We start from the raw sequence: 24744 nt of genomic DNA, 5'->3' as shown, positions 1-24744 counted from the left end.
TTCCAGCACAAATCCAGGTTTTCTCACCCTCCACCCCCCGACACAAATTCACTCTCCTGCTGGTGATAGCCCATCCAAAGTGACAACTCTTTACACAATGTGCATGACAATCAAGTTGGGCTATTTCCTGCACAAATCCAGGTTTTCTCACATCCCCCCCACCCCCATACACACACAAACTCACTCTCCTGCTGGTAATAGCTCATCCAAACTGACCACTCTTCAAGTTTAAATCCAAGTTAAACCAGAACATCTGGGGGGGGGGGGATTTAAACTTGAAGAGTGGTCAGTTTGGATGAGCTATTACCAGCAGGAGAGTGAGTTTGTGTGTGTATGGGGGTGGGGGGGATGTGAGAAAACCTGGATTTGTGCAGGAAATAGCCCAACTTGATTGTCATGCACATTGTGTAAAGAGTTGTCACTTTGGATGGGCTATCACCAGCAGGAGAGTGAATTTGTGTGGGGGGGTGGAGGGTGAGAAAACCTGGATTTGTGCTGGAAATGGCCCACCTGATGATCACTTTAGATAAGCTATTACCAGCAGGACAGTGGGGTGGGAGGAGGTATTGTTTCATATTCTCTGTGTATATATAAAGCCTGCTGCAGTTTCCACGATATGCATCTGAGGAAGTGAGCTGTAGCTCACGAAAGCTTATGCTCTAATAAATTGGTTAGTCTCTAAGGTGCCACAAGTACTCCTTTTCTTTTTGCGAATACAGACTAACACGGCTGTTACTCTGAAACCTAACTTTAACTTGTTATTTTTCTGCATAATACTATTGGGGCATTCCCACCATATTCTATTCTATATAGGTTCTTACCCTATGCTCATCACCATAGAATCTGCACATCTTCCAGTAGTGAATTAAGCAACATGACTACACATCTGTCATGTGGTGTTAGTTCTCTCATCCTCTGCCGAAAAGCAGAAGCATGTGCAGTTAAGTATCTTGTTTTGGTAGGAAGTGTGTGGGGGGGGTGTTTGTTTCAGTATAAATGTAGCTATTACAGTGTGTTTGTTAGAGAAGGCAAAGTCAAACAAATCTGACTTGGAGTGGAAAACACTGAGGTATGAAATGGTCCTTAGTTCTTGAGGGTGTTTTCTGCAGAAAGGTCCCAGTTCTTCCACATCCTCTCCAGTATTTATGACTCCCTTTTTTATATATTTTCCTGAGCTTAAATAGAGTGAGTTACCATTGACTAATATACTTCGTAATAATTTTCATTAATGGCTACACAAATACATGAGATGTTGGCCTTCCTCCAGATATTCTCCCCCTGTTCCGAAGTGGTATCTATTTTAACTAACCTGATGTTAAACATTAGTGTGGGGAAGGATAGTCATGTTTAAAAATGTTAACTAGTCACGGTTAAACTTAGGATCTCCTCCTACACTGATGCCTGATTTAAGGGGTACCTCAGGGTTACCACAACCAGTTAACATGTTTTTAACCATAGCCTTTTCGCCACTAAGGGAAAAGTAGTATTGACTGTCATGTTAGTTAAAACATGTCAGTCTTGTGATTAGGACACAGGACTAGGAATCAGAAAATTCTTGAGATTTCTCTTAAATGCTCTATTCCTCAGGTTCACCATATGAACCGTAAAAAAGGTAGAATATTTTCTTACCCCACAGGGGTACTGTGAGGCTTAATTTATTAATGCTCATGAGGCACTCAAACATTATAATCACAAGCACCAAATTTACTTATAAGTAAAACAATACTACTGGAATGGGTCCTATGTTAATGACAAAGTTCCAGATTGTGGCTCTTATACTGGTTTCGTACAGTAATATCTGGAAAGATAAACCAACAGCTTCCTTCCCTCCAAAAAAAAAAAAGAAAAAGAGAGAGAGAGACCTCAGACCCTTCCAGCACAATCAAAAGCCCTTCCAAAAGCCCCCAAAACATAGCTCCCTTTACCACAGTATTCCTTCCACCATTAAAAACAGAGAATTGTGAGCTCCTGATATTTTGGCAAAGAGCTCCCATAAAAATCCACCTCCCTCACCCCCTACTGGCCTGTCTAAACACAAAAGCTGTACTGTTTTAAGTGTACCAGTGTAGTTAAAGTGACACAACCTCCTACCTTCCAGTAATTGATTCAATTTTATCAGTATAAAGGTACTTATACAAGTACAGCTATACCCCTATGGAAAGGTCCCTTTATATCAATATAACTGCATCCAAAGTGGGAGTTATATAATTATTTCAGTCAAAATCATGCTCCTAACCAACAGTTATACTGGTAAAAAAAACTGGGTGTAGACCAGGCCTTAGTCTGAGACAGATCTCCTGTTTTAGGCATGTCTGAGTTGAAAAGAGAGGTGAGGGACTAGGGATCAAACAGAACAGTACTTCCTCATCATAAAGAAAGATGCAACATCTTTAGCTAAGCCAAGTTATGTTGCATGCCCTGAGAATTCCTGTTATACTAAATAGTTATACTGTGTTTCTGAGAAATACACTGAGTATTAACAGGTTTCAGAGTAGCAGCCGTGTTAGTCTGTATTCGCAAAAAGAAAAGGAGTACTAGTGGCACCTTAGAGACTAACCAATTCATTTATTTGAGCTCACTATAGCTTATGCTCAAATAAATTGGTTAGTCTCTAAGGTGCCACTAGTACTCCTTTTCTTTTTGAGTATTAATAGTGCAGCTGAGAGTCTGGCTATATAACAGGGAAGCAAAGTGAAGTGATGAGGTTCAACAAGGACAAGAGCAGAGTCCTGCACTTAGAAAGGAAGATTCCCATGCACCACTATGGACTGGCTAAGCAGTTCTGCAGAAAATGACCCAGGGATTACAGTGGACGAGAAGCTGGATATGAGTCAGCAGTGTGCCCTTGTTGCCAAGAAGGCCAACGGCATATTGGGCTGTATTAGTAGGAGCATTGCCAGCAGATCAAGGGAAGTGATTATTTCCCTCTATCCAGCACTGGTGAGGCCACACCTGGAGCATTGCATCCAGTTTTGGTCCCCGCACTACAGAAAGGATGTGGACAAATTAGAGAGAGTCCAGCGGAGGGCAATGAAAATGGTTAGGGGGCTCGGGCACATGACTTATGAGGAGAGGCTGAGGGAACTGGCGTTATTAGGTCTGCAGAAAAAAAGAGTGAGGGGGGATTTGATAGCAGCCTTCAACTACCTGAAGGGGCATTCCAAAGAGGACGGAGCTTGGCTATTCTCAGTGGTGGCAGATGACAGGACAAGAAGTAATGGTCTCAAGTTGGAGTGGGGGAGGTATAGGTTGGATCTTAGGAAATAGTATTTCACTAGGACGGTGGTGAAGAAGCACTGGAATGGGTTACCTAGGGAGGCGGTGGTGGAAACTCCATCCTTAGAGGTTTTTAAGGCCCAGCTTGACAGAGCCCTGGCTGGGATGATTTAGTTGGAGGTTGGTCCTGCTTTGAGCAGAGGGTTGGACTAGATGACCTCCTGAGGTCCCTTCCGACCCTAATCTTATAGGATTCTAAGTGCAGCAGTAGGGAAGATTTGAGGGGGTGCTGAGTGAGGTGGGGTGTGTGGTGAAGGGGGTTGGAGGGTGCACAGGGGGGCTAGTTGTGGTGGGTGTGCAGGGGGTTGGAGGGTGCTACTAGCTGAGTGGCAAGGGTTTTGGGGGAGCGAGAGGTGTATGGGGCTGTATGGGGTCATTGGGCAGGTTGTAGTGTCTGATTAGGGGATTTGTAGGGGCTGCTGGGGGGTGGTTTATGATCGGGGGCTGTAGGGGGGTTGTGGTGTGTGGTCAGAGGGTGTCTAGGGGAGTGTTGGGGGGTAGTGGTGGATTGGTGGGGAGCTGTAAGGGGTAGTGGGGGGCGGGGGAGGCTGTGGCATATGCGGGGCTGGCTCCCGCCGCAGGCTCACGCACTGGTCACGGTCCTCGCTCTTCTCGGGGAAGCAAGCGGCTCCGCAGTAGCATTTAAGGGAGCCCGGCCAGCGGGGCCTAGGATGTGCAGATGCCCGGAGCTCACGCACCACCCTCGTTCCCGCCCCGCGATGCAGATCCCGCCCAGGCACTTTCGCTTTAGCCCTAAGCCCGGCCCGGGTCGCCATGAGAAGCCGCCGGGCGCCCCGGCTCCTCGGGGTGCCGCGCCGCTGCCAGGTACAGGGGGCGCTGGGGAAGCAGGCGAGCGGATTGCCCGGCAGGGAGCAGGGCAGGGGCCGGCCCCCTCGCCTCCCAGCCCCGGGCCTGTGCTGCCGCGCTCGGCTGGCAGCGGGGCTGGGGCCTTGGGCCGGAGGCTGCAGCTGCGGCCCCCGAGCGCCCCGCTTGCTGCCCCGGGGTGCGGTCGCCTGGGGGTAGCGCCGGGCTCTGGAAGGGCGCGGGGCTGTCGCTGGGGCAGGGAGCCTGTTTCCAGTCAGAGACGTGGTGCGGGAGAGCGGCTGGCTGGGAGGGACTGGGGGGGCCCTTCCAGGGATTTCCCAACACCCCCTCATGTGGTCAGCTAGTTACAGCGCAGTGCTGCCAAGGTAGTCAGTGGTTAGAAATTTGAATTGAAATTTAAAGTGTGTATTTTAATGCTTCAAAGCCCATGCAGTGTTTGATAAAATACTTGTACCTGGAAAAGTATACTAGGTTTGAAAAGTATGAACAAAGACCAGCTTCCTCATACAGCTGTTGGTTTTTCTGACACTGTCAGCATGTTCATTTCCACAATGCTGATCAACCTTATAATTTCAAATCCTGATTTGTAAGCAGGGTCTGACTGAGTTCTGCCTGACCGCTAGTGATGGGAGGGGGGGAAGGCTTCAGGACCAGACTGTATTTACATGAACTCACCTACTCTGCCTAGGTATCCAGCAGACAGAGCTGTGTTACCCAAGTGGTCAATTTGGGTTGGTGGTGGGTTACAAATCACTTTAGTACTGAATATGGGGGTCATGAAATGTTATCCTTATTGTATGATTAAAGGGCAGCAGAACTATACGTAGTCTGTCCTGATTGAGGGGTTCACCCTCAATGCTTAATTTTTGCCAGGGCTGAGCCCCAGCCCCTTGAGGCTTGACAGTTTATAGCCCCAGGACGTCTGGGCTTGCCATATCAGTTATGCAAGTAAAGAGCTTGCTTGAGCTCCAGCACCTCTTTCATTACAGATGAAGTACCGGTTACCCTCAACTGAACTGCACTTGATGATAAGCAAGGGGTTTGGATGGCAGATCCCAGTGGAGCTGGGGGAAGTGAGGGGAGATATAGGCAGGGTTTTTCTTTGGTGGTGAGGGCTGTGCTTAAGAGTCACAGGTACTATTTGACTTGCATCTCTCCTTTATTTAAAAATAAAGCTTATTAGGTGCCAGAGAGTGTCTTTTGTTAAGTGACCACTAGAGCTGAAATCACTAATAATCAGATCTAAGTACTTAGACTTGCTGTAGGACAGTATTTCTGTGGAAGAGACAGCAAGTGCAGGCTAGGCTATGAGGTTCCCACGCTGGGTGTAACCTCAAGAGACTGATTCACAGAGGTGACGGCGCAGGGCCATAAGCAATGGAGTGAATGGTGGCATGATAAACAACAGCAGCCAGAGCAAGTGGCAAGCACCTGGAGGAATGAGCAAGGTGCCTTCTCCTCCGCACCTCCCAGGGTGGGAAGTGAACTCATGAGAAAGCACCTTTGAACTCTGGGTCTTCGCTGACCAAGGACAACAACTATGGGTGGGGTGTGGTAGAGGGAGAAGGAAGGAGCACGTTAAAGGAACATTTGTTGTACTATGTTTTAGTGATGGTTCTAGAATGCTAGACTTATATAAATATACATTTCCTAGTAGGCCAAAATTTTTAAAACAAACACATTTGCCAGGCTTGTTATCTTGAGAGGTCATTATCTTGGGGAGTTTCTGTACTAAACATAATTAATTTCTACATAAGAATGGCCACATTGGATCAGACCAATGGTCCATCTAGCCCAGTACCTCGTCTTCCAACAGTGGCCAATGCCAGGTGCTTCAAAGGGAATTAACAGAACAGGGCAATTAATCGAGTGATCCATCCCCTGTCATCCACTCCCAGTTTCTGGCAAGCAGAGGCTCTCAGAGCATGGTATTGCATCCCTGCCCACGCTGGATAATAGCCATTGATTAACATTTGTTAATTCTGAAGTTGGACACTGTTTCTGAACAAGACCAGCAAATGCTCACTATTGTTCTGCAAGAAACTCAGCTGACTGGTTAGAAGCATTCAGTGCAACAATGAAAGACTCAGCCGCTGAAAACATGAACTCCCTCACCACATTCAGAAAATGTGCATACATGGCAGATGGATGAACCAGTGCAAATGGGTGTCAAGTATTAAGTCACTGCATACGTTATCTTGAGGTCAGTGGTAGGCTGTATCTCTGACAATCCATGTCTTAGAGTTAAATGCTTGTAAATTGAATTCCAAAGAGATGGCTGTTTATGCATTTGATGGAGCTGCAAACTTCTCCGGAAGACATAGTGGAGTACAAGCTTTGATCAGACAAAAGTGTAACCCTAATCTCTCCAAAACACAATGCAGAGGCCATCTACTCCAACTAGCACTAGTAGGAGTTTCAGAATCTTCAAAAGGCATTTGAAAAGCTATTATACTTTTTTCAGCAAGAGTCCAAAATATAGAAGATACACTGGGACTGAAGTCAAATTAGTCCAATCTGGGAAAACCTGTTGGCTTTCTCAGGAGCGATCCTTGGCTGTTGTCTTAAAATTCCTGCAGCCATTATTATTGACTTTGGAAAGTATCTACCAAGATGGGACAAATCTAAGTAGTGAGGCTGGTGGACAGCTTTTGCTACTAAATTCAGAGAAGACAATTGTCCTTCTCTCTTATAAGTCTACTGTTGAAACCGCTTGGGGCATTAAACAATGCCAACCAGGCATCTGCTACAACAGTAGTAGATCTCTGTCCAACAGTGGAAGCTATGCTTGGATCAATCAGATATCCATTGAAAACATACTGGAAGAAGCAAAGACTTAAGTTCAGAAGTTGACTATTTAGGGCACGTCTATTGACTCTTTAAATGAAGAGGACAAGAAGTGTATGTTAAACCACCTGAAAAAAATATAAAATACTCAGACTTGATTCTTACATCTTTACAACAGCAACTTCTTCATTCTATCAACCTCTACATAGCTTTTACAGATGCGTGTCTTATAGAACACTGACAGTTGAGTGGAATGAGGTACTACCTGCAATGGGACTGCCCTGTGATCATGACAGATTAGAGAGTTTGAACACAAAGTGGAATATCATATGATGAACCAATGAAGATTTGACTTCAACTTCTTCATCGCTAGTGGTTTGACCCAATTTTTAGGCTATGTTTCCTGGAATGAAAGTAGTAAGAATTAATCTCTTTCTAGTCCCAGTCACAACAGCTACAGTTGAGCATTTTTTCCTTATTGAATAGAATTTTGTGTTCTGAAAGAAGTCGCTTTCTGCGGGATCGTGAGCATATCTTGAAGGACTGGAAGTACCGGGCACATAAGAAGCCACCAAAAATGAATGCACTGCATTTGAGAAGTTAACTAACAGACTTGTGCAAAATTACAACAAGAAACCAAGAAGGATGTAGATATAGTGCTTCATAGTAGGCTTCTGTAGCCAATTTTAAATTTGTGTGATATTTAAAAACAGGAGTTAAATCTAATAAAGTGGTCATGAAACATTTTTCAGTTTTTACTACGGTGCAATACAGCCCACATTTGCCCTAACGATCTCACCCCTCATTGGTCCTCACCACCCCCCACCCATATTTTGAACACCCCCACCTAATTTGAATTCCTGGTGAAAACACTGGCACCAAGCCTACTCAAGTTCAAGGTGTGTGTGTGGGGGGGGGGGGGGGTCGCAGAGATGTCTGGGATTTTCTTCTGCTCTGCTGCAGACCGCAGCTCTTCCAGAGGACAGAGCTGTTACAAGCAGGAGGGATTGAAGAGTGGAAGCAAGTAGGTCATTTTTACCTCCACTCCTTGCTTGCCCTCCTGAGGTCTACCACACTGGAAGAGAAGCCCCTGCGAACATTTGGAGAAATACTGAGGATACTCTGTTCCCACCCACCCACACCCATGTCCCTGCACTGTTGTAGTTCAAGTGTAGACAGGACTTATGCAGATGGGAGGAGTTCTACCCTTTCTCTAGTTAATCCAGCTGCCTAAGCAGCAGTAGTTAGTGCTAGGTTGAGGAAAGAATTCTTCCATTGACCTAGCACTGTCTGCATGGACACTTAGGTCAGTTTAACTAGATCACTGAAGCGTGTGGATTTTTCATACCCCTGCCCTGAGCAACATAGTTGGATTAATCTAAATTTCTCATGTAGCCCAGCCTTTAGGCTCATGGAGGCCACCCCAAGTGGCCCATGGGCCTTAATAAGTTTGTTTAATCTTTGGCTGTTTGCTAAGGGGCTGATGAGCCAAGAGAGTTTGTGGGTCACTAAAAGTAATGAACTGTTTTGGGGAGGAGTAGCTAAGCAACCTAAGGCTCATGGGAGTTGAGGAAATGATGAGCCTCTTAAGGGCCCAAGGTGGACCAGGTCTCATGAGGTTCACAGAGATAAGGAGATTGTCAGGGGGCTGGAGAGCTTACTAAGGCCATGTCTAAACGTACTGCACTGTAGCAGTACAGCTGTACGAATGTAGCTGCACGCATCTAGCAAAGACATGTTATGCCGATGGGCGAGAGCTCCCCCTTTGCATAATATCACTTCAGTGAATGGCAGAAGCTATGTCAGCAGGAGAAGTTCTCCCACCAACATAGGGCTGGACACACAAGCGATTATGTTGGTGTAAGTTATGGCGCTCAGGAGGTGATTTATTCACACCTCTGAGTGACATAAATTATGCCAGCATAGGCTATAGTGTAGACTTAGCTTAAGTTTTAGGGGAGTCAGAGGCAACAGGTAAGGGAATAAGAAAAGGAGTACTTGTGGCACCTTAGAGACTAGCAAATTTATTTGAGCAGAAGCTTTCGTGAGCTACAGCTCACTGCATTGGATGCAAGGTAAGGGAATGTTCACTTGCTGGAACTCCTTTTATGGGGACTAAGGAGCAACACAAGGTAGCCTGATGGAATGTGACAAGGGTTCAAGAGTCTCTTCTTGGGGGATGGGCAGCAGAATGTGGACAGACTTTTCCCCTGATTCTGCTGATCCTCCAAGCTTCTTGCCAGGCATAGTCCCACCCAACTTCCCATTTCTGCAAGAGAGCCCCAGTCCTGTAGACATTAGGAGGCCAATTGGAGAGGAACCCCCCTCCTATTTATGTACTGATACTGAGGGCCTGCAAGGTTTAGAGGAATGGGACTTTTCAGTAGATCTGCAGCAGGCAAATCTTTGTTCCCCTGGATATCTTTATGCAAGATTAGTCAGTTAAAAGGGTGATGGTGGTATTGTTCACTTCATTTACAGTCCAGCTATCAGACTGCTGTTCATGAGAGTTTGGCCTGAAATATTGCAGACACATATCAGTGTTTTTATAGAATATCATGGTTGGAAGGGACCTCAGGAGGTCATCTAGTCCAACCCCCTGCTCAAAGCAGGACCAATCCCCAGTTTTTGCCCCGATCCCTAAATGGCCCCCTCAAGGATTGAACTCACAACCCTGGGTTTAGCAGGCTAATGCTCAAACCACTGAGCTATCCTTTCCCCTTGTCCCCCCCGCATTATATAGTATAACAACCTTGAATGGTAATAAAGTTAAACAGCCAATATTAGAAACCTGCGAATTCAGAGTTGAGTTTGAATTCTCAAGTAGGACACTGATTAAGGGGATGGCTCGTTTGAGTGCTAGTTCTTTCCTAGTGAACCCTGAGGCCTCATTTTCACTAAAAAGTTATGTCGACCCATCTACATCACTCAAAAGTGTCAAATCCACCCCCCTGAGAGATGTAGTTTTAAGCTGAGCTAACCCCGGTGTACATAGTGCTAGATCAATGGAGGAATTCTTCCACTGACCTAGCTACTGCCTCTCAAGGAGGTGGATTGACTATAGCAACAGAGAATCGCTCCTGTTGTTGTAGTGATGTTCTGCAGCAACATAGCTGCAGCTGTGTCATGTTCCGAGTGTAAACATAGCCTGAGGCAAAGTTTCACAGTTCTGTGTAATGGAATACTGACAGTTATGTCCAGAATAGTCATCAGCAAGTGTGACTGCAGTGCTATTGTAGAAGTGAGGCTGTGGAAAAAACTTATTTCCACCATTCTTTCCATTGGAGTTTGTGTCCATATACAGATCCAAATCACCAAGTTTGCATTCTGTCATTGTGGATGTAGGGAAAACCCTTTTCAAGAGGGACACATGCTGTTTTTTCCAAGTATTAGAAGTTGAAAGGGAAATTAAGGATTGGTAATTGACAAATTCCTTATCCCAAAAACTACAAATTGTATTAAAGTTAACCAAAGCTTAATTTCAAAGTCAACTTGCATTTTGATAGCAATTTCTTAAAGAAGTTTTATGCCCATAACGTGTGGCTAAATCAGACTTGAAGAAACCAATAGAGTATGGTATTTTGCCACTTCCCATTATATTTTTAGATTTATGGATGTCCACAGCAAGGGCCTCGACTTCTTTTCAGCTTGTTTTAACACACACAAGTCAGACAGATGTTTTAGATGGAGAACTGTAAAACTGATCCATAAATGAAGTCATCTGTGACAAATTGGAGTTTTCCCTCTTTCAATTTATTTCTCTCCCTGAAAGATCCAAATCAACAAATACTTCCTTAAGCTTAATTATAAAAAGCTAACACTGCAATACTTTGGCTCCATTCAGAGAATATAATGTGGTTGCAACTCTAGTGGGGCAGAATTGTTATTTGAATGTATCTCAACAGATGCAATTTTAAAAGTTTCTAGTATTTGGTGGTGGTTGTGGGCTATTTAAAAAAGTATATGCATTGTAAGAACATTTATGTGCCTGCAAGCCTTTGCCTCAGCTTCTCTTTTTTTTTTTTTTGGTAAATTTATATTGTCAGAGGGATTGCTCTTGTACTTCTGAGGTTTTTTTTCCTGTAACAAAAATATTTAGAAAGCACTAGAGAAAATGTTGAAGAGATGACCATTTGAGTTCATTAACTGTGAAGTAGGTGAGCATTAAATGCTGTAACTAGTCTTTAGATTTGACTGTCTCCCATTTTACAAAAGGCCAGATAAAATTCCTTTTAAGTAAGAAGATTTCCAGGTTGATGTATAACTTCAGGATGACAGATTTAGCCATATGTAATCCCTTATGCTACATCACAGATTAGAATTAATTATGCACTATAATTCCATAAACAGTGTTTTCTGCTGCTGCTAAGTGCTGACTGTTTATAAGAGACACTACATCCAAACAACTGAAAGAATTTAGTTTACTTTTCTTAGGTGGTTACTGTTTCATTAATATTTGGAAATACACGTGTTATAGGGATGGTGAAACTACGTTCTGTCAATGCTTGGGGCATGCCTGTTTGTTTTTAAGATGACCTTTCAATGTCAGGGAGGGACTCTAGAAAGAAAGAATTTACTTTAACACTTGCATTTATCTCCTCTTTGTACAATACTAACCTGTTGGAGTGTAGTGTATCACTGTAGAATATGACAGGTTTCAGAGTAACAGCCGTGTTAGTCTGTATTCGCAAAAAGAAAAGGAGTACTTGTGGCACCTTAGAGACTAACCAATTTATTTGAGCATAAGCTTTCGTGAGCTACAGCTCACTTCATCAGATGCATATCGTGGAAACTGCAGCAGACTTTATATATACACAGAGAATATGAACCAATACCTCCTCCCACCCCACTATCCTGCTGGTAATAGCTTATCTAAAGTGATCATCAGGTGGGCCATTTCCAGCACAAATCCAGGTTTTCTCACCCTCCACACAAATTCACTCTCCTGCTGATGATAGCCCATCCAAAGTGACAACTCTTTACACAATGTGCATGACAATCAAGTTGGGCTATTTCCTGCACAAATCCAGCATTTACAGTGATGTACATTTGGGTGATGTCAGGTATGTGGCATTGTACTGATTTACCTCTGTATTAGTGTAATTTATTTAATGTTTAATCCCTTTCATTTATAAATGGTCATGTAATGTGTTTCTTGTAGTGTTTCTTCTGTCTGCTAAAGGCTTCTTTTTCCATTCTCTTTTCTTCCTTTCCTGCAGGGTTGTTTGCATGTGTATTTAGACCTTTCAGCTACAGAAGTGTGTGTAAGTAATTTAGTTCCCTGGATTAAAAAGTTTCGATACACCTCTAACAGCAGTATTAAGCAGCCATGCTGAGAACAGAAATTCAGTCCTTCAGTTAAGGAGGATTTTGAAATTTCAAAATCTGGTTTCATTCTGACATAGAACAAAACCAAAATTTCAAAGTTCTCCACAAAAATGTAGATCCAAAAAGAGTTTTAGAAACATTGAAAAGGCATTGTTTTGACCTTTTCAAAATGTTTCTGATTCTCCCCAACCTGCCCAGAGTCCTAGCAACCCAGTAGGTGGGCAGGCTGGTAGGAAATCTGCCTGGTTTCTGTCAGAATTTATTCAAGACATCTTCACAGAACACTTAGATTTGATGAATATGCTAGTTCTGATGGGAAAATTTAACTAAGTTTTCCAACAAGCTGTACTGCTTAACCACAAAGTACTGAATCTTGTTAGCATGTTACTTGATTTCAAACCAGTATCATTTTAAAGATAAATTATTCATTGTATCATATGCATGACTGTATGGACATGCCTGTTACCTTTAGGACTCTGTTCTAAATATTCTGCTGAATAACCAAAGTAACTAATACATCTACCTTGCATAGCACTAGATATTCAGTACTTTGCATTTATCTTGTGATTTATTGTAAGGATTAAGATTAAAAGAAATATCCTTGTTTTGGAAATTGACACAGTAATGTAGATGTGCAAACTTGAACAATGGTTTCATTCAATAGCTGATCATGTCTAAGCTTTCTGTTGAAGAGCATTCCATCACTTTTCAAAAACACATTCCATTGCGGGTTTAGGGGCTGGTTCTGAAAATGTTTACATTTATGCTTGACTTTGCACACGATTATTTTCACCGACTTCAGTGGACTACTCGTATGTCCAGATAAACATGTGCATAAAATGTTTGCAGGATCAGGGTCTGGGGCAAGACCCTGCAAAGAGGTGGTCTTGGGAAGCCCATTTTGAATAGATGGATATTTTAAGGATCCAATCCTTCAAAGGTGACACGCTACTAAAGTGTACTTCTGCTCTTTAAAGTGACTGTAAAAAGGGCATTGTGAGGTTCCAGTTATTGTCTTTCAGTGGCATCTGAATGAAGTTTGCTCATTGCTGTTAAATATTTTCATTAATGACTGGGATAATGGAGTAGATTATAAAATTTGCAGAGGACACCAACCTGGGAGGGTTGCAAGCACTTGGGAGGACAAGATTAGAATTTAAAATTATCTTGATTAATTGGTCTGAAATTAGTAAAGACAAGTGCATAGTACTATATTTAGGAAGAAATAAATAACTGGCTAGGCAGCAGTATGGCAGAAAAAGGATCTGAGAGTTATAGTGGAGCACAAATTGAGTCAGCAGTGTGATGCTGTGGCAAAAAAGGCAAATATTCTAGGATGTATTAACAGGAATACCATCTGTAAGACCCAGGAAGTAGTTGGCCTGAGCTGCTTAGCACAGGCAACACCTCAGAGTACTGTGCCCAGTTCTGGGTCATGAACAACTTTAAGTCATGAACAAATTAGAGTCGGAGGATAGCAACACAAATAAGGAGGCTTAGAAAAACCATGATCTATGAGGAAAGGTTGAACGTATTGGATATGCTTAATCCAAAGAAGGCCCAGGATGGGAGCAAAAATATTTCTTTAAATATTGGAAAGGTTGTTATAAGTTCAGTTTGATTGATCAGTTCTGTTTGTTTAACAAAGGTAGGACAAGTAGGAATTGGCTTTATCTGTAGTAAGGGAGATTTAGGTTAGATATTAGGAAAAGAAGAAAAAAAAAAACCACACTTAACCACCCTTACTATTAATTTCTTGGAACAGGATACATGAGGAAGTTGTGTAATCCCCATTCTTGGAGGTTTATAAGAACAGGGTAGATAAATATCTGAATACCTGTAAGGAATGGTCTAGGTATACTTAATCCTGCCTCAGCAGGGGGGTATGGATTTGATAGCCGCTCCAGGTCCCGTCCAGCCCTACATTTCTAAAAAGTAGAAAGTGTTTTTTTCTAACTGTCTAACCTGTAAAATTTCCCCAAGACATAGTCAAAACTGTTATTTCTGGTGAGAACGCTTGAGCCAGAAACAAGATTTCTTCAGGACAAATTATGCCCTCATTTATATCTGTTCATGGAAAGCAATCAGGTTGCAAAAATGGAACTTAGTGCACTGTTTGGAATTTATGGCTACATCCTGAAAATATTTTACCAATATTAAGATGATAGAATAATTATGGCCAAGAGTAATATAATTATGAAGTCTATTTTGTGCATCTTGAATTTCCCCTCATGTTCCACATCTTTCCAAAAAGATTAATTGTTAAAGCCACATATTTTAGTAGCCTTTCACATACAGTCAAACCATTTTTTATGTTGGATCTAGTGGCATAGTGCTCCCAACTGTCACAGTTCAGAGCACCTGCATTTCTCCTCAGTGTTCCAGCAAGGGCACCCACTCTAGGCTCCCAGTTCCACAGCAGTTTTCCCATTTGGATGGAAACATGTTCCTCTCCCATCTAACTGGGGTATTTCCAGGGTGCATCATTTCCTGCCTACATTGCGTTATCCTCAGAGGCAGGCTGCCCAAACAGAACCTGCTTGCTTTCTCTTCAGATACCGTAACAGGGTAATTGCTATGGCCTACTTTTTTTCCTCTAATGTTTATTACCTTGAGTATACATTTAAAACAAGAACCCACACACGCTAATTAGCTTAGAGTTAACACCTATTGTTGTCCTTCATGACCGAAGATGACTCCAGCAGCTATTTTATGTCTTCCAAGTACGATTGTGGCTAAAAAAGCCAAGGAAAGAATGGCAGTCCTTTCTGTATGAAGTGCATACATAGTGTAATACTGAGGAAGGGATTACAATCTCTGTCTCCCGAGTCTGCTGCTGTTTGCAGCTCAGCCTCTGTGCCTCAAGATCCCTACAGCAGTTAATCTCGAACTGGGTAACCCCATCATTGACCACTGCTTGCCAGAATGATCTGTTTCTGATGTGTCTCAGCATTAATGTTGCATTGTTTCAAGTTATGCTATAGTGTATCCTTGAAACATTTCTTCTGGTCACTTTGCAGACGGTTGCCCAACTTCAGTTTCCATACTGCAACTACTTTGGCATCCTGGTGATGTCCATCCAGCCCAGAGTAATTGTGATACAATAAGCATGGCTTCAATCTCTGTGGAGTGACTACTTCCACAACCTCATTAATGGCAATTTTTGGAATTAATAGACACTGGGTTTTTCTTCCCCATGGTATAGTTCGGAGAAAAAAAAATTGGAAGTGGGTCATTTGCATTCCTCAGGTACTTCCTAGGATATCCAGTTCACAGATATTGTTCCAAAAAGTCCTTTGAATTTCATAAAAGCTTCCAGAGATTGGTCAGTCTCCAAGAGAAGGTACATACATACAGGCCCACAACACCACAGACAGAATTGTGTTTAATACAGTGGACCCCAAAGATGTTCAACTTAATTTGATAAAGGTCATTCAGGATATTGTCAGTCTGTCACACTGTTTTCATATAAACTCTTAATGAAAATACACATAGGCAAACATTTGTTTAAAGAATAAATTATCTGAAACACTACAAACCCTGCATCTCTCATGTTAAAGAGACTGTTTCATCCCAGTTCTCATATGACATTAAAGGTGTGATATCAGCTCTTCTAAAAGCACAACAGGGCTTCTGTAGTATCAATCATCCAGTAATTATGCTGAAGTTGAAGTTTTGCTTGGTATAATTGCAGATCCAGAAGTAAAATGAGTGCTTCAATCAATAAGATGTGCTTCTAAATCATTATGGCAGTAGTGATTGTACCACTGTGTTTTTGTCAACTTGGTAAGTTACTTATTTCTTTGTACTGGATAGAACATTAACAGTGCTGATCATTCATTGATTACACTCTTCCTTCTGAGTAATTACTGACCTAATGTACCATCATGCTATTAGAGAGAACTGTACTGTTAGAAGTGCTGCCTTTTGACTAAGGCACACAATCAAGGTCCAGACTGCTAGTGGTCCGTAAAGATTCCATGGCATTTTTTAATAATGGGGTGCTCTGGAACAACTTGTTGCATTCTACATCCCTAAATTCCCCTGTACTTTCAGATGGGGAGAGGATTTTTCATTTCCTGTCCTAAACTTTTGTATGCTATTCCTGTAGGATTTTAAATCATTGGAATTTAGCAGGGTTAATACCCTAACATTGTTATACTTATAAGAAGCACATGAGATCTTTCTCACACACACACACACGTGCGCTGGTGTAGAGTTACCAGTCCAGAGCCTGGATCAATCTAGTGGCCAGCCAGATTGGTCGCAGAGGGGAGCAGGGCTCTGTCGGTCGCGATCAGATGCTCCTGAAGTGTGGCAAGATGAACCCAAAGTCCCATGGCCAAGCACCCTGTTCTTATAGTCCTTTTTCTCTGTTGAAGTCTATAGATTTTGCCGTGTCAGTTTCTGACTGGTTACTCCTTGATTGGTGTTAACATTCCAAAAACACCTATGAAAGGGTCATCCTGTCCTGGCTTCAATTTAATCAATTGTCCTGTCTTTAGGGGTGCTAGCCTCCACCTCAGGGTCATCAAATCTGCCCTTCCTCAATCATGGGTGCCCGTTGATGGTTCTTTAGCATCAACAAATTTCAATAAGTGTCTTCGCTCCTCCTTTCTTGACCATCTGGTCAACAATGGCCTTCACACCTTATCTTTTCCTGATGCATGCATTCATTCCTCATTCACACAAAGTCTTACAGAGACCAAACAGTCTTTTACAGAGACTTTGAGAATACAAACAGTATTTTATAATCAAGCAAGAAAGGCATTACAAATTAAACCTTAAAGAAAAGGAGTACTTGTGGCACCTTAGAGACTAACCAATTTATTTGAGCATGAGCTTTCGTGAGCTACAGCTCACTTCATTGGATGCATACCGTGGATGCATCCGATGAAGTGAGCTATAGCTCACGAAAGCTCATGCTCAAATAAATTGGTTAGTCTCTAAGGTGCCACAAGTACTCCTTTTCTTTTTGCGAATACAGACTAACCCGGCTGTTATTCTGAAACCTGAAAATAAACCTCGTTAAGTTTTATAACCAAGACAGTTTACATTGAGACCCAGGCCTCCAATGTTCCTCTAATCTACTTAAGACAGTAGAGAATACTGTCTTACTAACTAAACCTTAAAACAAAGAACTAAAGAGGGCCCAATTTGTAATGCATATGGGAAAACAGACTTTCTGAATAGCAGAAAGGAATGACCCTCTGGGACTATGAAAGGGTGGCTAGCAGGATGAAATCAAATCCTACATTAATACTTATGGTACAAGTATAAAATCCTGCTCCTACAACATTATACAACTAAAAAATCTGGCTCATCTGCCATTTTAACAGGAAACTGCTTTGGCAGATTCATTTAACTCTATAGAAAAAGAAACAGAATAAGCAGTGAATTTATTTGCCCTGAAGATTCCCCATTTAACTTGCAAATCATATCCCTTTGCATTCTCATTCCTCCTCTAATCTAAACCAAGATACAGCTTCTTCCAGTTTGTTTCCTCTTGCTATCTGAGGCCAGAACTGTACACAAATTGTGTACCAGTATCACTATTTTGGATAAGGGTGTGATTTTAAAAAAAAAAAAAAAATCTTGAAATAGCTTTGCTGGTACAATCCCCTGTGTGAATGCAGTTATAAGAGTGCTGATTCACATACTGGAAGAGGAATAAGCTATTGTGGTAGAAGACACTTTTATACCAGTAAAACTGCATCCACATTAGCAGGTTGTACCACTTCAACTATACTTGTACAGTTGAAGTGGTACAACTTTTGTACCTATTCAGGACCTCAATCATATTGAAGAAAGAGCACTCTATAAGGAAAGTAGTAGCTGAAAGCTGGCACTGTTGCCCAGGTGTAATTTGTAGAGCTGTGTTTAAAAAAAAAAAAAAAGTCAAAAATGGCTGTTGTTGGTCAGCAATAGTAATGACAAAACCTGGTGATGGCCTAATCGGAAAGAGCTCTTTTCCATGCTTGTAGCTGTTCTGATCACTTCACACTAACACAACTGATGTTCTAAGCTTCAGAGTGACATTAGTCATTGTGTGTTGTGCTGGGCTATTTGTTCATGTGATGAATGAGGGGCACATGCTGTTGTGAGGGGGTCTCTATGTTTGGCATTATTGTGCATCCTTGTTAAATGGGTGTGTAACAGGGTTCACTCACCTCTTGCGAGCACCCTCTTGGCTGCGTGTATGCCTGCACACTCACTCTGATTGTCCCTCCTCGGGAAACGTCTTCACCCTCTTGGGGCTTCCTGGCTACAACTCTCCAGCTGGGCCACTATAGTTCAGTTCCCCGCTCTGGGACAGTGCCTCACTGTCCAGGCCACTTGTGCCCTCCTTCCTTCTGCCCCCCCACCCTTTAACCACTGGAAGAACACAGGACACACCCAGGTCTGCTCACTACTCCAGGTCCCAGCCCAGGGACACTGTAGAGATCAGCTGTCGCTGTGTCCTTTTATCTAAGTCATGCTGCTCCTCTAATTCCCTGACCCACTTCCCTGCAGCTCTGTGCCATCATCACCCTTACCTCAGGGCCTTGTCCTGATGGAGGCCGCACAACCAGCTCAGGGCTTCTTCTTGCTCTCTCTGCCTTCTGGCAGCACTACCTCATCCGAGGTCCTATAGCTCTGTCAGCCAGCCATACACCTTCAGCTCCTGCAAGGAACTGTACTCCTTATGGCCTTGAAGCTCTTTTTATACTAGGCTGCTGGGCCCTGATTGGCTGTGTCCCACACAGCCACTCTAGACAGCTTGGAGGACCCACTCCACTGCCCCTTTTTTGGGGTGAGGTATGGCAGTTCCATGAGGTCTCCAGCAGGGGGCCTCAGAGGATCTGGTATACTCCATCACACGGTAATTGTGTTGATTGGCATCTAGAAAACTGTGCTGGGAGATTTGTATTGACTTGTGTGGATGGCAGTTGGCGCACAGGTATGGTGGGTGGGCCAACTACTCCACCAATGGTGCAGTCTCCATCATAGAACTAATGAAATTGCTGCATGCAAATTAGCTGTAGAATACAGGTACACCACACAAGTTTAATTTACAGTATCTGTACACCACACTGTATAATTTGTAAAGTCAGAATAGCTGAGAACTTAATTGGCTGGTAAAAGACTGCAAAACCCTGTGATGGTTTAGCCTGGTGATATTCTGAACAAAGAGTCTTCAACCATTCTTGTGGCTGCTTCCATTGCTTCATATTGGTTCAGCAGACATTTTAGGTTTCATAGTGACAGAATGACATTCCTGGAATCTTATTATATTGCTGACAAATATGATTTAATGTTAAGGCTCACCAAGTTTGTTGATGTAAGGAAACTTGGTTGTTGAGGGTGATGTGAATGCTCCAGAGTAGGAATTTCACCCATTGTGCTTGCCAAAGAAGTTAATAATTTTTAAAAATTATTAACTGTTGAGGACAGAGACTAAACCTTCTACTAAGTTGTTTTATAGCTGTAGTTTCAGTTACAACTTTTTTTTAAATTTTAAAAAAAAGTAGTAGCAGTAGTGTGTTTCTTACAGAAGTGGTAGGGCCTGATCCAACTCCCACTGACATCACTTGAAAACTTTGTTTATTTCATTGGGAGCTGGATCAGTATCATAACAAAGCAGAAGTAATATCTTATTTGTGTAGTGGAAGCACTCAAAAGGTACTAGCTGCTACATGTATGGGAAGAGAGAGAGAGTTCCTGCCCCCAAAAGCTTAAAATCTTAACTTACGTTACTCTACATATTATAAAAGTTATAGAATATTTTTAAAGCAATGTTTTACTATTCATCCCACTTGACCAAACTTTTCTAAAATAGTTGATAATCTAATGCAGGAAATAAATTGTTCTAGTTCTCTTGATTTTTCTGCTCTTTTTGACGACAGTTCTAATAGATTTTTGTTGTGCAGTCATAGGGAGGAGGAAGGGCTATGACAGGAAAGATGTCTTGTGGTTAAGTCACAGACTGGAACTCAAGAGAAAAGGTTTCTGTTGGGTGCCACCACAGATTTACTGCGTGGTTTTGAGCAAATTGCTTAATCTGTGTGAGAGTTGGTTCCCAAGGATACTGGGAGGATAAAATTATGTGAGAGGCATTTAGTTACAATAGTGAGGAACATCGCAGAAATGTCTCTAAATTTGTCTGCAGTTTCGAGGATTCTACATTGGTATCTTATTGTTTAATTTCAGTAATTAGGACACTTCATTTACACTATAATAAGAGCAATTGGGGGTATTTCCAGGAAATAATTCTTGTATCAGTGTTCCAATATTAGACTGGAAAGTCTTTCCCCATGTACAATCAAATGTTATACTGTATTACATTTTGCATTATAAGCATGCATGATTGAGTTAAAAGCTTGTCTTTTCAATTGTAGCAAGAAATTTGCTATTTCAGCAAATTTAGACCTCTGGGGACATTTCACTTTATTTTGTATCTCATTTGTCTGCATTGTGATCATGTAGTTTATTTCACTGCTAAGTTGTATATCACTCTGCTCATTGACTGAAACTTTTAAATTAAAACAAGAATGACTTTCCCTAATAGAACATTCAGACAATAAATACAAAAATGTTACTAGCTTGTATCAATGCTGGATAACTCCTTCCAATGTGTCCAAGCTTATTAACCTCCTCCTTAACCTGGGATGATGTCCCACTACAATCTTGAACCCACTTTGAATTAAGGTGGGTTTGCCTTAATTTGCAGTCCTCCATTCAATGTTCATGTATTTTAAGACTCCTTTCAAAATCTTCTATGCTGTGACTTTTGTTAAAAAGCTTAAAATTGTTATATTTATTGTAGCACCTAGGAGCCTTAGCCCATTGTGCTAGGTGCTGTACAAACAAAATAAAAAGGTTGTCCAAGCCCCAAAGATCTTACAAATTAAGTATAAGATAGGAAGTATAATAGGTGGATACCAACAGGCAGGAGTATTTAAAAAAAAAAAAAACCAATGTTGGTCAGCTTGGTAGGCAGTGGTACCAGTGCAACAGTGGCCTACTCATTGATTTTTTGGAGGCATCATGGTAAATGAGAGTTTTAAGGAACGATTTGAAGGACAATGAGGTAACTTGGCAAGAGCTCCCCATAAACATCCCCGAAGTGCGAGGGTCAGGATGGAAGAAAGTACAAAGGTGCTTGTATGAAAATTTAACAAGTGGGCAATGGAGGTTGGCATTATTGGCCAGTTGGAGGTGGGGGTTGACATCTGAATAGTAAATGAGAGATGGTAGGGAGGGTGGGGATAGTCCGTGAAGGTCTTTGAAAGTGACAGGCAACTTACATTTGATGCAATAAAGAAGAGGGAGTCAGAAACAGGATGCAAAGAGAGGGGTAACATGGTCAAAGCAATGGGCTAGTGGAATGATATTTGCCGCAGCATTCTGAGTGGATATGAGTGGGGTAAGATTGTGTTTTGTCAAAGCCAGAGTAAAGGATGTTGCAGCAGTTGAGATGCTAGATGATGAGTCTAGATGAGGGTTTTAGCTGTGTGGATGAAAGGAAAGACTGTATTTTAGAGATGTTTTGCAGAAAGGATCTGCAAAATTTAGATATAGCTGGGACATGGGGACCTAGAGAGGTCTGAATTGAAGATGCCCAGGTAATAGGCCTGACTGACAGGCAAGATGCTGGTGCTGTCCACAGTGATCGAGAAAGGAGGGAGCCTGGATGGCTTTTGTGGAAAGATTCAGAGCTCCATTTCAGCCATGTTGAGCTTCAGCTAACAGCTAGAGCCCTGCATGCATACAAATTTAGATCCATGGATGCGGATACCCCTGGGGATAATTCTGTATCCACAGAACCAGACAGCTCTCCCTGGAACCCGCAGCAGCAAAAGGAGCAGAACGTGGGGTCACTGCTCCCAGAAGCCAGCGCCCCATACTGGCAGCTCCTCCAGTGTAGCTGTACTACCCTCCAGCCCTTCCTACTGGAGCGGGCACTAGGCTCACAGGCAGTTGTCCCTAGTCACGCTCTTGTGTTCAAGCAGCGCGCACACCCCCAGACAGGAGATGCAGATGGGGGCAGGGCTAGGAACGGGGCTGCGAGTGGTACAGCTATGCTGGAGGAGTTGCCGGCGTGGGTACTGGTTCCTGGGAGTGGAGGCCCCACATTCGGCTCCTTTCGCCACTGCAGTTCCCGGGAGAGCCCTGCAGTTCCACATCCATGCTATCCGCATCAACAGATGTAAATTTGTATCCGTGCAGGGCTCTAACAACTAAACATTCACAAGGAGATGCCAGAGAGAGACAGCTGAGATTTTAGTTTGGAAAGAAGGCGATAGGGCTTGAGGTAAATGAAAGCAGTGAATTACATGTTGCAACTGCTAACAAACTACAATATTTCAGAAATCCACACTCCTGACATGTAGCCACCAAGGCACATGTGAACATATCACACCAATATTCCTCAAGTACTACTGGCTCTGTATCCCTTTCCAGATTGAATTTAAGGCCTGGGCACTAACTTGCCAGGTACTTAATAGGTTGGGGTCTGAGCTACCTCAAAAACCAATTATCCAGTCACAACCCCCCATGACCGTGCTCTAAAAGAACTTTTCAACTAGGCTGACCCAAGCTAAGACTATTGGGTCTATGGAGCAGCATATTTTCAGCAGCAGGAACGTGGCTAAGTAATACCTTAGCAGGAGAGATCAAAGTGAGCCTGAGTGACAAGGTACATGGATCTGAATGAGCCAGGAAAATGCCATCCCACATTCTGGAAGATTGGAGGAGAGAAAGGAGATGGCAAGAAGGGGAAGAGTAAGAAAAAAAGCACCCACACATACATATTGGGGACAAGGGAGGCTATGTGAAAATTTCCATTTACTGGGGCTGTGTGATGGGTTCAGGACTCAACACTGCTGGCACCTCCTGCTGGTTGCTCTGGGAATTAGCTCTTGCCAGCTGCAGGGCACCCTCTGTGCATGGTGTCTCACCCATTGTCTACTCTGCTGGTTTGGGACCCACAGTGCTACTCTGCACAGTGGCATCCTCTTCAGGACACTGCCCACTACTCCAATCTCACCCCCTTCCGGGGAGGGGAGCCAGAAGATAACAGTCCTTCAGCTAGCACCTGCCTCAGCAGCCAACCACAACCCAAAAGTCTAGCGCCTCACTTCAGGGGCAAGTTGTAGTCTGTCTCGGCCACGCTCCTCTGTGGCCAGGTGCAGGAGAAGGGGAAGTAGGGGACCCAGGACCACCCACTACTCTGAGTCCCAACCCAGGGACCCTCTAGCAGCAACCTCTCTCTGCCCACCTATCTTCCCTGGGCCACTTCCCTTTTGGCCCCATGCACCTTCTTGACCCTTTGTAGCAGGGGCCACAGCCTGGCAGGTAACTGGGCTGGAGCTCTTCTCTGCTCCCCCAAGCCTGCCCAGCACTGCTCTGTCCAAGGTGCTACCTCCTTCTCCTCAGGAGCCAATCCTCCTCCCTTGCTAGCCAGGAAGAGACTACCCTCACTGCTGCTAGGCAGCCTTTATATAGGACCCAGCCCGGCCCTGATTGGCTGCTTCTCCTTTTGCCCTGATTGGCTCTCCACAGGCCCTTGCTGATTGGCTGCTGGTCTGCACAGCCTCCCTGGCCTGTTATAGCCCTTTTTCTCAGGGAGTGGGGCAGCTGCCCCACTGTAGGCTGTCTTTAATTATTATATAGTGCTTAAATATCACAATGATATGCTATTTAGAAACACCTGAGCTATCACTGATCACCTTCTTAAGGACAGTAACAGAAAAGCATTTGATACAGAAAGGAAATAATTCATGTGCAGTTTCATCAAGAAAAAATGGTATAATCTGAAAGGCAAACGATGAGAGAGATGGAGAACAAGATTAGTATCACGAATAGTAAATGAATAAGAACTCTAATTTATCATTGACAAATATTGTAGAACACACGTACAGTTTCTTTAATGAATAAATATATATACACATGTTTTCATTTCCAGTGTACCTCGGCATTTTGACTGCTACTTTATTCAGCTTGCCAGGTAAGAATTTTCATTATATTTTAAGCAAAATCCCTGAAATAGCTCAAAAGATGTGTGTGTACTTCCATCAGGCATCCTTTTGACTTCACTATGCATTTCCATGTAAGAAAGCTATGTGGATAATATCCAGCAGGACAGTCCCATGCATTTGTGCCTCCAATGCAATGGATGTGCAATTTAAAATGACTTCATCTTCAGTCTTGTAGTTTTCTTATCTTTTTGGGGGCTGATATTTAACTAATTGGTGAGTAGAATTACCATGTATAATGGTATTGCATTTGCTGTCCTTTTCAAATACTTCTTAATCTTAGCAACTTTTTCTTTTAATCTAGAAGCATCTGTGATAAATCCACCTCAGAAGTTAACAATGAACTCTCAGAATTTCCAGCACATTTTATCATGGGAACCAGGAAGTAATACAACTATGCCAGCATACTATCATGTGATGTACATAGGTGTCAGGTTTGTTTCCATTCATACTGTACATGAATTTATACTTTTTCTTACTTACTAGTCAAAATATTCGATTGACTATTTTG

The 24744-nt window shown here is 42.9% G+C and overlaps 1 protein-coding gene across 3 annotated transcripts in view; it reads left to right on the top strand.

Annotated features, from left to right (window-relative positions):
* Positions 1-3962: 3962 nt before the first annotated feature.
* The window catches only part of IFNAR2 (interferon alpha and beta receptor subunit 2), a 36587-nt gene continuing 15805 nt past the window's right edge, over positions 3963-24744 (top strand). For 2 of the 3 annotated variants that reach the window (XM_084632096.1, XM_084632094.1), the window contains exons 1-4: positions 3963-4101; positions 15911-16002; positions 24164-24205; positions 24538-24667. In XM_084632096.1, the coding sequence (XP_084488222.1) occupies positions 15963-16002; positions 24164-24205; positions 24538-24667 (212 nt within the window). In that variant the 5' untranslated portion in view covers positions 3963-4101; positions 15911-15962. Of the gene's footprint in view, positions 4102-12107; positions 12153-15910; positions 16003-24163; positions 24206-24537; positions 24668-24744 lie in introns of all 3 variants that reach the window. The other variant, XM_084632095.1, reaches the window with a different exon arrangement.

This window comes from Lepidochelys olivacea, assembly GCF_965140295.1.
Source record: "Lepidochelys olivacea isolate rLepOli2 genome assembly, chromosome: 1".
NCBI classification, from domain to species: Eukaryota; Metazoa; Chordata; order Testudines; family Cheloniidae; genus Lepidochelys; species Lepidochelys olivacea.
The sequence above is the reverse complement of the archived record's forward strand: the minus strand, read 5'-3'. Positions and strand labels throughout refer to the sequence as shown.